The sequence below is a fragment of the Aotus nancymaae genome, unplaced genomic scaffold, assembly GCF_030222135.1.
Source record: "Aotus nancymaae isolate 86718 unplaced genomic scaffold, 86718_ANA_hifiasm-v0.15.2.pri h1tg000011l, whole genome shotgun sequence".
Taxonomy (NCBI): Eukaryota; Metazoa; Chordata; class Mammalia; order Primates; family Aotidae; genus Aotus; species Aotus nancymaae.
The window spans coordinates 41,962,946-41,976,692 of record NW_026988422.1 but is presented as its reverse complement, the minus strand read 5'-3'; the positions used below and the strand labels follow the sequence as shown (position 1 = coordinate 41,976,692).

Below are 13,747 nucleotides of genomic sequence, written 5' to 3'. Positions count from 1 at the left end.
GAGAATATTTGTATATTTCTTATGGTTTGACTTATATGGTCTTGTTAAATCTAATTGTTTTTGTGTCTGGGTTGGATTAGCTAAAAAAGTGGGCTTGGCCTATCTGTCTCATGTATCATGATTCATAGGTGTAGCTGTAGCATTGGCAAAGGCAATTACTGTAGCAGTGGGTAATAGTGCTGAGGCTAAGTATCTCTAGTCACTTTTCTTTAAACAAGTCTGTTACCTTGGTTGTTCTTTTTGATAATAGGTTTAACTTTATTTGATGAAATGGAGGAGGTGTTGACCATGTATTTTTTTTCCCCAGGGTATTAATGGCATTCTTGCTGATGAAATGGGCCTTGGTAAAACAGTACAGAGCATTGCCCTCCTGGCCCATCTGGCTGAGGTGGGTAGATGCAATCTTTCTATCTTCTTTTCTCTAGAATTTAGGTTAACTTCTGTTAAAAATCAGCCACTTATAAAGCACTGTGCTAAACTCTGTAGCATTCCAAGATAGTAGGATTTGATCTTGCCTGCAGAGCTTTATAAGGGGACAGTATTGTATAACTTTTTGGATTTTAAGAGGGATAGGACAATTTTTGAGCATGTGATTTTGAGTGGCAAGGGGACCGTAGATAGATCAGAACACCTTGGCTAACATTTCAGCTCTACTCTACTAGCAGTGTAAACTTGGGCAATTTATTTACTATCTTTTCAACTTAACTCTCTGAGGCTTAGATTATTCTTCTAGGCCAGGTGGGGTGAGTCATGCCTGTAATCTCAGCACTTTGGGAGGCCAAGGTGGGTGGGTCACTTGAGGTCAGGAGTTCAAGACCAGCCTGGCCAACGTGGTGAAACCCCGTCTCTATTAAAAATACAAAAAAATAAAAATTAGCCAGGAGTGATGGTGCATCCCTGTAATCCTAGCTCCTAGGCTGAGATGGGAGGATTGCTTGAACCTGGGAGGCAGAAGTTGCAGTGAGCCGAGATTGCACCGCTGCACACTCCAACCTGGGTGACAGAGCGAGACGCCATCTCAAAAAAAAAAAAAGTTTCCTCTTCTATAAGGTGGAGGCAATATCTACTTTACAGGAATTTTATAAGAATTAAATAAGAAAATATGTGTAAAAATACTGAAAAAAAACCAAAAGCTCTATACCTATTAAATAACTGTAATATTGTCATGATAACTAGTGTAGTAGAAAACAATACACACAAGTCAGTGTATCATAAATGCTTCATGGATGATATAAATTAAGACCTATAAGAGGTCAGAAGAGGGAATAATTTCTTGCCATTTTTTTTCTCAAAGTATGTTCTTGATTATGTTCTAATTATTAACATAGGATATTATTATTAAATGTGCAGATTTGGGAATTAGTCACTGTTTCTCTTGTTATTTGTTTCCTCTTTTTAAATCATTCTTGTCATTAATTACAATTTTGAATTAAATACCTTACCTTGTCGTATAGTTGACTGACTCGGTTTTTCTGTTGCAGAGAGAGAACATTTGGGGACCTTTCTTAATAATTTCACCCGCATCTACACTTAACAATTGGCACCAGGAGTTTACTAGATTTGTTCCTAAATTTAAGGTAAATATCAGTCAAACAAAAAAAAAATCTATTGCTTTTTAAAATAAGTTTTTTGACTCTCCCTTTGCTACCTTACTAATTTAATTACTCATAATAGTTTTAAATTTCATACATTGTTTCCAAAATAACTTGGATACATTCATTATAAAAGTTACTGATGGGAGCAATGAGTGCATACTGCATTTAGCCTCATGAATTGATACTCCCGGTCAAACTGCTGTAATAGAAAAAATCTACCTGATTTGATTTAACATAGATTTTGACAAGTGATACCTTCAATACACATCCTGTCATTTATGGCATTGTTCTTTTCATTCAAATCTATTGTAAATAATTCATTTTCTTTTTTTTAATACTTCAAAAGAATGTTTTTTTTTTGTTTTTTTTTTTTTGAGATGAAGTCTGTCTCTATCACACAGACTAGAGTGCAGTGTGATCTCGGCTCACTGCAACCTCCGCCACCTGGGTTCAAGCGATTCTCCTGCCTCCGCCTCCCATGTAACTGGGATTACAGGTGTCCACCACCATGCCCCCTAATTGTTAGTATTTTTAGTAGTGTCTGGGTTTCACCGTGTTGGCCAGGCTGGTCTCAAACTCCTTACCTCAGGTGATCCACCTGCCTCAGCCTCCCAAAGTGCTGAGATTACAGGCATGAGCCACTACGCCTGGCTGTTTTTTTGTTTGTTTGTTTGTTTGTTTTGCTTGTTTGTTTTTGTTTTGAGATGGAGTTTTGCTCTCGTTGCCCAGGCCAGAGTGCAATGACATGATCTCAGCTCACCACAATCTCCACTCCCAAGTTGAAGTGATTCTCCTGTCTCAGCCTCCCAAGTAGCTGGGATTACAGGCATGCGCCACCACACCCGGTTAATTTTGTGTTTTAGTAGAGACTGAGTGTCTCCATGTAGCTCAGGCTGGTCTCGAACTTCAGACCTCAGGTAACTCACCTGCCGTGGCCTTCTAAAGTGCTGGGATTACAGGCTCGAGCCACCACACCTAGCCAATTCATTTTCTTAATCCTCTAAAGTCTGATCTCTAGTCTTAGTCCAGTTTATAATGTCTGAGGTAGATAATGTGAACATTGATTTAACTAATTCAGAGGTAAAGAATTCAGGTTGACTTTGGAAGTGATCAGCAGGGAAGTATGTGGCATCAGGTTGGGTAAGACATTGATAAGATTTAAACAGCTGCTTAGTTATGAAAAGTTGGAGGAATTTAAGAAAGAATGGATAGGATTTATTACATTGTTTGCAATTTAAAAGGGTTGAAAATGAGTAAAATATGTGTTCTATTTCTAAGGGCATATGGTAATGAAGTTGCATAGTTAGGATAATAGTTTGGAGATTATATATCAAGGTATGTTCACATGATATCTGTGATTTTGGGTCTCCATAATAGAGATGGGTTTCATGTAGTTTAAAGAGCATGGGGTAGGGTGAAAATGTGAGACAGCTATTTTTCTGGCTTATGCTTTGTATGGAATAGGAAATCGTGTGAGATTTCCCACTTTGAGGCAGTTATATGACTGTGGTCCCATTTTTGTGGCTAAATTGTAGATGTAGAAACTGTACAAGGAGCATTAGGATGTATAGCTTTTAACTTGACTGACTCACTTTCATCTTGCTGAGATGATGAGATAATTCTAGTGCAACTTGTTGAGTATTTTCTCTTGAATTGTTTGCCTTTTCGAATATGATGATCACCATCTGTTTCTGCCTCTTTTTTTCATATAATGTTCAGTATATATTGAACAATGCAGATATTGAAAAATACAAGGTCTTAAAATTTTTTCACCACTTTTTTCAGTAGCTCTTCCACTGGCGTATAGATGGCAATGTGCTATTACTAATGTCATTGATACCTTTCCTTTGACTTTATAAGTATGCCTGAAACAGAGCTATCATTTGCATGTTGAACTTTCTTTTGATAGTCTAGTTTAGTGTAATATAGCTTGTGCGCGTTGCCACCTCTCTTGATTTTTTTTTTTTCTTAGAGACAGTATCTTGTTCCATCTCCCAAGGTGGAGTGCTGAGGCATGATCATAGCTCACTACAGCCTTGAACTCCACCTCAGGCCATTCTCCCACATCAGCCTGCCAAGTAGCTAGGACTACAGGTGTGCACCACCACACCCAGCTTTTTTTTTTTTTTTTTTTTTTTTTAAATTTTGTGGAGATGAGGTGTTGCTATGTTGCCCAGGCTGATCTCTAACTCCTGGCCTCACACCATCATCCCACCTTGGCCTCTCAAATTGCTGGGATTATAGGCATGAGCCACTGCATTTGGCCTGATTTTTTTTTCCCTAGTGCCTCAATATATTTTTTATTGTGACAAAATACATAGAACATAGTATTTGCCATTCTAACTATTTAAAAATGGGCTGGACCTGGTGGGTCATGCCTGTAATCCCAGCACTTTGGAAGGCCGAGGTGGGAAGATTGCTTGAGCCCAGGTGTTCAAGAACAGCTTCGCCAACATAGCCCTTGTCTCTACAAAAAATTTGAGAATACATGGTAGTGTGTCCCTACAGACCAAGCTTATTAAAAAAAATGGGCTGGGTGCGGTGGCTCCCATCTGTAATCCCAGCACTTTGGGAGGCTGAGGTGGGCGGATCACCTGAGATTGGGAGTTCGAGACCAGCCTGACCAACATGGAGAAAACCTGTCTCTACTAAACATACAAAATTAACTGGTGTCGCATGCCTGTAATCCCAGCTACTTGGGAGGCTGAGGAAGGAGAATTGCTTGAATCTGGGAGGTGGACGTTGCGTTGAGCCAAGATTGCACCATTGCACTCCAGCCTGGGCAACAAGAGTGAAACTTCATCTCAAAAAAAAAAAAAAGTACAATGTAGTAGCATTAGGTACATTCACAATGTTGTGTAACCATCACTGCTCTCTGGTTTCAAACTTTTTCATCACCACAAACAGAAGGCCCCTACCCACTAAGCAGTCATTTCCTATTTCCCTCGTGCGGTAGCCTCTGGCAACCACAAATCTGCCTCCTGTGGTTGAATTTGCTTATTCTGGACACTTTGAGAATGCCGTTTCTGTCTGGCTTCTTTTACTGAGTCTAAAGTTTTCAAGCTTTATCCATGTTGTAACATGTATCAGTGCTTTATTTCTTTACATGGCTGAGTAATATTCCATCTTGTGTATAGATCACATTTCATTTATCCATTCATGTGTTGATGCATATTTGGGTTGTTTCCACCTTTTGGCTGTTGTGAATAGTACTGCTAGGAACATTCCTATACAAGTTTTTGTTTGAACACTTTTACTGTTTTCACTTCTTTTGGGTATGTACTTATGAGTAGAATTGCTAGGTCACATGGTAATTCTACTTATTGAGGTATCTGCCACCTGTTTTTGAACGGCTATAAGCTAAGAATAGTTTTTACATTTTAAAATTATTGATAAAAAATAAAATTTCATAGAATATGGCATATAAAATTGGAAGTCATACATATTGGAATACAGCCCCACACTGCACGCTTTTTCTACTTTTGCTTTGGGACAGGGTCTTGCTCTGTTGCCAAGACTGGAGTGCAGTGGCATGATTGTGGCTTACTGCAACCTCTGCCTCCCAGGTTGAAGCGATTCTCCTGCCTCAACCTCCTGAGTAACTGAGACTACAGGGCCCTGCCACCACACCTGGCTAATGTTTGTATTTTAAGTAGAGACTGAGTTTCACCATGTTGGCCAGACTAGTCTCAAATTCCTGAGCTCAAGCGATCCTCCTACTTTGGCCTCTGAAAGTGCTGGGATTACAGGCATGGGCCACCGTGTCCCTTCAGCTTTTTTAAAAATCTGATGTCTTAAAATGGAGGTTAGATTATTGATTTTCACCTTCTACTATATGTACATTTAAGGATATTTATTGCTTTCTGAGCACGACTTTAGTCGTCCAAAGGTTTGTTGTGTCACATATACATTATCTTCCAGTTCGATATAATCTCTAAATTTCTTTGCAAGTTCTTTTTTGATCCACAGGTTATTTATAAGTGTATTTTTAGGTGTGATGATCACTTGAGGCCAGGAATTCAAGGCTACGGTGAACTATGATCACACCACTGAACTCCATCCTAGGCAACAGGGTGATACCCCACCTCTTTTAAAAAATAAAAAGTGTAATTCATAATTTTCAAAGAATGGAGGATTGTTTAGATGTCTTGTTATTCATTGGTAGCTTAAATTCACATTGGTAAGAGAACATGCTTTTTATGACTTTAATGCTTTGAAATTTGTTGAAACCTCATTTTTATGGCCCAGCATTTTGTCAGTTTTTATATATCCTCTGTGTATTGGAAAATTATAGGTATTCTGCCCTTGTTTATTGCAGTGTTGCACATACGTTGATTAGGTCAAAGTTTGTTAACTTGTTCGGCTCGTTCATGTTTTCACTGATTTGTCTGCCTATTCTAACACTGACTGAGAGAAGTATATTAAAATTTACCATGATTATGGATTTGTCCATTTCTCTTCTATCCATTTTTGCTTTATATATTTTGAGACTATAAGATATGTACACATTTATAATCATCTTTCTGGTGAATTGAACCTTTTATTATTATGAAATTTTCCTTTTAAAGACTTTTTGACTGCAAATCTATATTTTCTGATAGTATATATTGTTTTTCTTTGGTTAATTTTTTTCTGAATACAGAATGTGAGAGCATCTTTGTTTAATTTTTACATGGTATCTTTTTCTTCCTTTTACTTTTAATCATTTTAAATCATTTAAGCTATATTTCTTTTCTTTTTTTCTTGAGACGGAATCTTGCTGTCACCAGGCTGGAGTGCAGTCGCACAATCTTGGCTCGCCGCAACCTCCGTTTCCTGGGTTCAATAAATTCTCCTATCTCAGCCTCCTTAGTAGCTGGGATTACAGGTGCACACCACCACACCTGGCTAATTTTTGTATTTTTAGTAGAGACAGGGTTTTACCATGTTATCAGGGTGGTTTCTAACTCCTGACCTCAAGTGATCTGCCTGCCTCGGCCTCCCAAAGTGCTGGGATTATAGTGGTGAGCCATCATGCCTGGCCTTAAGGTGGATTGCTTGCCTTTTATTGGGAGTGTTTGTGCTTTAATGTAAATGGTGATGTATTCTATATGAGTTTAAATCTGCCTTGCTAATTGTTTTCTACTTGTGGCACCTGTTGAATTTTTGTTTTTTCCTTATTTAAAAATGTTTTTTTTTTGTTCTTGGTATTACTCTATTCATGTTTGGCAAAAATTTTTAATTTTTATTTATTTATTTATTTATTGAGATGGAGTCTGGCTCTGTTACCCAGGCTGGAGTGCAGTGGCATGATCTTGGCTCACTGCAAACTCTGCCTCCCAAGTTCAAGCAATTCTCCTGCCTTAGCCTCCAGAGTAGCTCATATAACAGGTGCCTACCACCATGGCCAGCTAATTTTGGTATTTTTAGTAGAGTTGGGGTTTCACTATGTTGGCCAGGCTGGTCTTGAACTCCTGAGCTGAGGTGATCCGCCCACCTCAACCTTCTAGAGTGCTAAGATTACAGGTGTGAGCCTCCGCACTCACCCTATTTTAAAAAGTTTTTTGGCTCATAATATAGTGCTCAGGAGATCCTGAGAACGTATGTCCCAGTTTTTTCCTTTCTCTCCTTTCTTATGTCCTTTTGGACTGATAAATGTTATTGCTCTCCCTCTCTCTCTTAGCTTACTATTTGTCTTAGTAAGTTTTGCCCTGCTGTAACAAAACACAGAAAACTGGGTAATTTATAATGAAAGGAGATTTATTTCTTATAGTTCTAGGTGGGCTGAGAAGTCAAAGAGTGAGGGGCCCTCATCTCACAAGGGCCTTTTTGCTGCATCACCCCAAAGAGCCCGGGTTGAGGGGGAATACTGTGATAATGGCATTAGTCCATTCATGAGAGCAAAGCCCCCATGACCTTCTTACCCCTGAAAGGTCCCACCTCTCAATATTGTTGCACTAGCAATTAAGTTTCCAACACATAAACTTTGAGAGAGATGTTCAAACCATAGCACTAATCATATATTTATTTTATTCCTTTTTTTTTTTTTTGAGATGGAGTCTCACTCTGTCACCCACGCTTGAATGCAGTGCTGTGATCTTTGCTCACTGCAACCTCTTTGCCTAGCTAATTTTTGTATTTTTTAGTAGAGAAAGCATTTTGCCATGTTGGCCAGGCTGGTCTTGAACTCCTGGCCCCAAGTGATCTATCCGCTTCAGCCTCCCAGAGTGCTGAGATTACAGGCATGAGCCACCACACTTGGCCTGTTTTATTCTCTAGTAGATTATCTGAGGGAAAAACGTGCCTTCTTGACTTCAAAAAAAAAACCATGAATTAAGATATATAAAGACTAGATAATATCAAGACTTCAGTATACTTGAACTACATCCCTTTTGTCTAGACTTACATGCTATAGGTTTTATATGCTTTTTATATTTTAAACCCCATGAGACATTTTATTGCTTATACTTTTTATATTTAGATTTATTCATATTATATATTCAGTTTTTCTTAATCTTCATTTCTTCCTGCATATTTTTGCTTCCATTTGGCTGAAATTTTTCAAAACAACAAAAGGTACCACTCTACAGATTCAAGAAGCACTATAAGGTCCAGGGATAAGGAAAAAGAAAACCACATCTAGAAACATCACAGATAAAGTGCTGAATCTTGCCTTCTTATGCTTTTCTGTGCATTAATCTGGATATTTTCATCTGCCTTGTCATCTGGTTCACTAATTTTCTCTTCAGCTCTATCTAATCTGTCCTTTTGCTTTTCTGTGCATTAATCTGGATATTTTCTTCTGCCTTATCATCTGGTTCACTAATTTTCTCTTCAGCTCTATCTAATCTGTCCTTAGATCCATCCATTAATTTCTTGATTTTAGTTACTATATTTTTTAGTTCTGAAAATTCTCTTTGGTTCTAATTTATAGCATGCCACTGAAATTCTCTATCTTGTTTTACATTAACAAATTAGCATTAAAAAAAAATTTTTTTTTTAAGACAAGGTCTCACTCTGTTGCCCAGGCTGGAATGCAGTGGCACAATCTTGGCTCACTGCAGCCTCTCCCTGGCTCCAGCAATTCTGCCTTAGCCTCCTGAGTTCCTGAGACTGCAGGCGCATGTCACCACACCAGGCTAACTTTTGTATTTTTGTAGAGGCAGGGTTTCACCATGTTGCCCAGGCTGGTCTGAAACGCCTGAGCTCAGGTGATCTGCCCGACTCAGTCTCCCAAATTGCTAAGATTACAAGCATGAGCCACCACACCCGACCAAAAGTCTGTTTTTAATATTATTTATTATTTGAATCTCCTCTGTGTATGTTATCTTTCTTTCATGTAGACTTTCAGTCATGTGATATGGTCTTTCCGTATTTTGGTTGTTTTTTAATGCTATGCCAGACATTGTATAGAAAAAACTTTAGAGATTAAGTGTGGGCTCTTACTGCTGTTTTCTTTTAGAGAGGATTTATGTGTTTTTTTGCCACTAGTAATTTTTGGGGGGCTGAGGGAATGCAAATTATTCAAAGCCTTCTTAGTCTAGTCAGGAATTCAGATGTTTTGAGGCTAGGACTCAGTACCTATTAAGACAAGTCTGTATGGTTTACTGTTACTACTACCTTCTAGCCTTTGAGTTCCAACTTAAAGTCAAGGATGTGGCTGGATACAAAAGTCTTTTTCCTTGAACTACAATTTTTGTTCTCTGTGTCTTACATCTCTTAAGAAAGAGTCTCCTCAGATTCATACCCTCTCAACTAGAACTTTTGTAATGGAATGGTACCATCAGTGGGAAAGCATACCACATATTAGGCTTATGTTTCTGGGCTTCCATTCTTTTCTGATTTGGGCCTTCATAATTGTCCATTGTCTTAGTAGCTGTTTTATGCCTTCAGACAAATGAATTGTGTGTGTTTGTGTGTGTGTGTGTGTGTGTGTGTGTGTATGCATACTTAATTGGACAACAGGGTTGGTTAAACCACTTATTCCACCATTCGCAGAAGAGGAATTTCTATACTCATTAGTTTATTTTTAAGTTGTTCTGAATTACATATTTGTTATGTTACTTTTAAGATCATCGATAGAAAGTAATGTGTATATTGGCCCTTTTTCTAGGTGCTACCATATTGGGGAAATCCTCATGATAGAAAAGTCATCAGAAGGTTCTGGAGTCAGGTAACATTCTACTTACTGCATACATACATACCATACATGCAGTCGTTATTTCTATAATTGATATGGATAATTTCTTTTAGACAAAATCTTCTTATCTATTACATATTTCTGGACAGTGATCAAGTGTCTTATTTTTCTGATAGAATCCTTTTTCTGTTGTTGGCAATCGGCTGGACTTGATTTCCAGGAGGAACTAAGAATCTTTTTTTTGAGACAAGGTCTTGCTCTCTTGCCCAGGCTGGAGTGCAGTGGCATGATCATGGTTCACTGTAGCCTTGACCTCCTGGATCAAGCAATCCTCCCACCACAGCCTCCCAAACTACAAGCACACGACAGCATGCCCAGCTTATTTTTGGGACTATAGATGCGCGACACCATGCCTAGCTAATTTATGGGTATTTTTAGAGATGTGGTTTTATCCTGTTGCCCAGGCTGTTCTCAAACTCCAGGGCTTAAGCGATCCTCCTGCCTTGGCCTCCCAAAGTGCTGGGATTACAGGCGTGAGTCACAATGCCTAGTAATTGTTTTTCTTTAATAAGCTAAAGACTAGTTTTCAGCATAGTTCGTGGTAATGCGACTGCTTTAAAAACAGATACAGTGGCTGGGCATGGTCCCTATAATCCCAGCGTTTTGAGGCTGAGGCAGGAGGATCGCTTGAGCCAGGAGTTTGAGACCAGCCTGGGTAACATAGTGAGACTCCGTCTCTACATAAAATAAAAAATTAGCCGGGCATGATGGTGCATACCTGTAGTCCCAGCTAGTCGGGAGACTAAGGCAGGAGGATCACTTGAGCCCAGGGGGTTGTGGTTGTAGTGAACCATGCTCACGCCGCTGGATTCTAGCTTGGGTAACAGAGCGAGACCCTATCTTAACAATAAAACAACAAAGAAAATCCCACAGTATGGTACACTTCACTGCACATCTCCTTACCATATGGGAGAAGCACATCTTCAGGGCTGTCTTAAACATTTTGGCCCTAGAAAAACAGTCCATACATCAGTTCCTAATTATGAATTATTAGGTATCTCTTTTCACCCTTCCCCTTTTATATTTACAGAAGACCCTCTACACTCAGGATGCCCCCTTCCATGTGGTTATTACCAGCTATCAGCTGGTGGTGCAGGATGTAAAGTATTTCCAGCGGGTCAAGTGGCAATACATGGTACTGGATGAGGCTCAGGCGCTCAAGAGTAGTTCCAGGTAACATGAGTAGTAGAAACCAAACTCAATGCATTGGGTTAAGTATATACGCATACACACATACATACACACATATATACATGTGTATATATGAATGAAGATATGAGGAGTTTTATTTTATTTTATTTTTTTGTAGAGACAAGGTCTCGCTTTGTTGCCCAGGCAGTCTCGAACTCCTGGCTTCAAGCGATCCTCTCGCATCGGCCTCCCCAAGTGTTGGGATTACAGGGATGAGCCACTTGTCCAATATATGAGAGCTTTTAGAATGTGACAAAGTGTGGTCTCTGCATCAGTCATGTACCTGATCAGAAGGCATAAATTCCCTTTTTAATTTTTTCATGGAACACAAATGTTAATGCCAAGAATTTCAAGACTTTTATCAACTTTTATCTGCCTCTCAAGAATGTGACATTTTTCATGGGTCCAAAAGGAAAAAAAAAATAAAATAAAATAGTTTCTGTGATATGGGTCCAAAAGGAAAAAAAAGAAAAAATTTTTAAAAAGAATATGACATTTTTACATGTTGTCTCTTCAGGGAAAATTTCTATACAGGAAGGAGTCTCTGCCCTTGCTTTAAGTTATTATTTTAGACAGGAGTTCTAAGGAAGTAGAATGTTAGGTTATGTGGATTGGATGCTCTTTTTTTTTTTATGTAGATTGTCTCAGTCCCTGGATGGTTTCCAGATCTCCAAGAATACTTTTAAGTTATGTGTTTAAAATATTCCAATACCTTTGAGGTCCCAAACTGAATATCAAGTGTTACTTAGTGATATTAAACCTCAGGTTTGATGTATTTTTATTAAGTTTTGAGTCCTTAGCACTTTGTTAGAGGTCTGTATTAACTGGCTGGATGATAATTTCTGTGGAACTTTCTATTTTTTTTTTTTTTTTTGAGACGGGAGAGAGTTTTGCCCTTGTCCGGGCTGGAGTGCAGTGGTGCAATCTTGGCTCACTGCAACCTCTGCCTCTTGGGTTCAAGCAGTTCTCCTGCCTCAGCCTCCCACGTAGCTGGGATTACAAGCACTCGCCACCATGCTGGGCTAATTTTCGTATTTTTAGTAGAGATGGGGTCTTGCCATGTTGGTCAGGCTTGTCTCAACCTCCTGACCTCAGGTGATACACCCACCTCGGCCTCCCAAAGTGCTGAGATTACAGGTGTGAGCCACTGCACCCGGCCTCCTGTGGAAGTTTCTATCCTCAGAAAGGCATTACTTCCTACAGCATTCTCTTTTTTTTTTTTTTTGAGGTAGGGTCTGGCTCAGTTGCCTAGGATGGAGTGCAGTGGCGAAGTTAGGGCTCACTACAGCCTTAACCTTCCTATCTCAAATGATCCTCCCACCTCAGTCTCAGAGCTAGGACTACAGGAGTGCACCATGCCAGGCTAATTTTTTGTATTTGTGGTAGAGACGTAGTTTGTCCATGCTGCACAGGTTGGTCTTGAACGCCTGGACTCAAGCCTCCCAGAGTGCCGGGATTACAGACATGAGCTACCATGCATGGCACACTGCAGTTGTTTGAAGGAGCATATGCCTGTGGCCAGGAGCAACAGAGACTCATTTTACATTTTCTTTTCACACACTTCCCCTGTAACTGCCCCCTCCAAACTCATACTGGAAGTGCACAGGTTAATAATTTTAGCACTTTATACTACAGATACGTACTTTCTAATTAAATGACTTATGTCATCAAAACTGACTAAAGATAATAGAAGAGTTTATAAATCCAGAAATGATCCTACTCTGCCAATTTGAGGCTTTTTTTTCTAAATCCTAATACCATGTTTTCAGTAGAGAGGAGTTGTTTTCCTTGGAAGTTTCCTGTTTTCAGCTTTGTTGAATAATGTTTTACAGTTGAATACATGATGGAGTACTTGATTCTGAATGTTAGGTTTTTGGAAGGCGTTTTTGTCAATATGGGGTCTCAGTAGGATAATTAAAGAATGATTTGTTGCTAACATGAATTTGTAACTTATTTTATTAAACAGTGTTCGTTGGAAGATCCTCTTACAGTTCCAGTGTCGGAATCGTCTTTTGCTAACCGGGACCCCAATTCAGAACACCATGGCAGAGGTAGGCACTAGTCCAGGTCCCAGGTTTATATCTTCATAAAACAGAAGGGTTCCAGCAGAGCAGAGAATTCTTTACCCATTCCCCTGCAGTGCTACTTCTTTGTATAAATTATAGTCCCCATATAAAAGACTTGCCCTAAGTCATCTTTTAGGCATAGGTGTCATTCTTGTTTCCTTGTTCTCTGGCATAAGGCCGGTGAATTACTGTATTCTTTTGTATTTATGTAATAAATACTGTTTACATTAGAAAATGTAAACATCTAATTGCAGAGACTTGTTTTTGCTTGAGTTGAAAGATAATATTTGTTAACACAGAGGGGAGCTAAAAGTTTTGGGGGTAGTTAATTGATCATCTAGAATAAGGATCAGAAAACCTTATAGAGGCTGAGTGCAGTGGCTCATGCCTGTAATCCCAACAACTTGGGAGGTTGAAATGGGAGGATCCCTTGAACCCAGGAGTTCAAGACAAGCCTGGGCAACATGGTGAAACCCCAACTCTACAAAAAATAAAAAAAATTAGCCAGATGTAGTGGTGTGCACTTGTAGTCCCAGCTACTTCGGAGGCTGAGTTGGGATGATTGCTTGAATCCTGTGGTTGGAGTTGCAATTAGCTGAGATCGTGCCACTGTACTCCATCCAGCCTGGGCAACAGAGTGAGACTCTGTCTCAAACCCCACACCCCCAAAAAAAGAAGAAAACTTTATAGAAACTGGCAGATAGTATATAGTTTAT

General features: G+C 39.2%; 1 protein-coding gene across 3 annotated transcripts in view; it reads left to right on the top strand.

Annotated features, from left to right (window-relative positions):
- Positions 1-13,747, top strand: part of INO80 (INO80 complex ATPase subunit) — a 111,872-nt gene that overhangs the window by 22,759 nt on the left and 75,366 nt on the right. For 2 of the 3 annotated variants that reach the window (XM_012462465.3, XM_012462462.3), the window contains exons 12-16: positions 308-388; positions 1,482-1,577; positions 9,688-9,747; positions 10,805-10,947; positions 12,932-13,016. In XM_012462465.3, coding sequence (XP_012317888.1) covers positions 308-388; positions 1,482-1,577; positions 9,688-9,747; positions 10,805-10,947; positions 12,932-13,016 — 465 coding nt within the window. The remainder of the gene's footprint in view (positions 1-307; positions 389-1,481; positions 1,578-9,687; positions 9,748-10,804; positions 10,948-12,931; positions 13,017-13,747) is intronic. The other variant, XM_012462466.3, reaches the window with a different exon arrangement.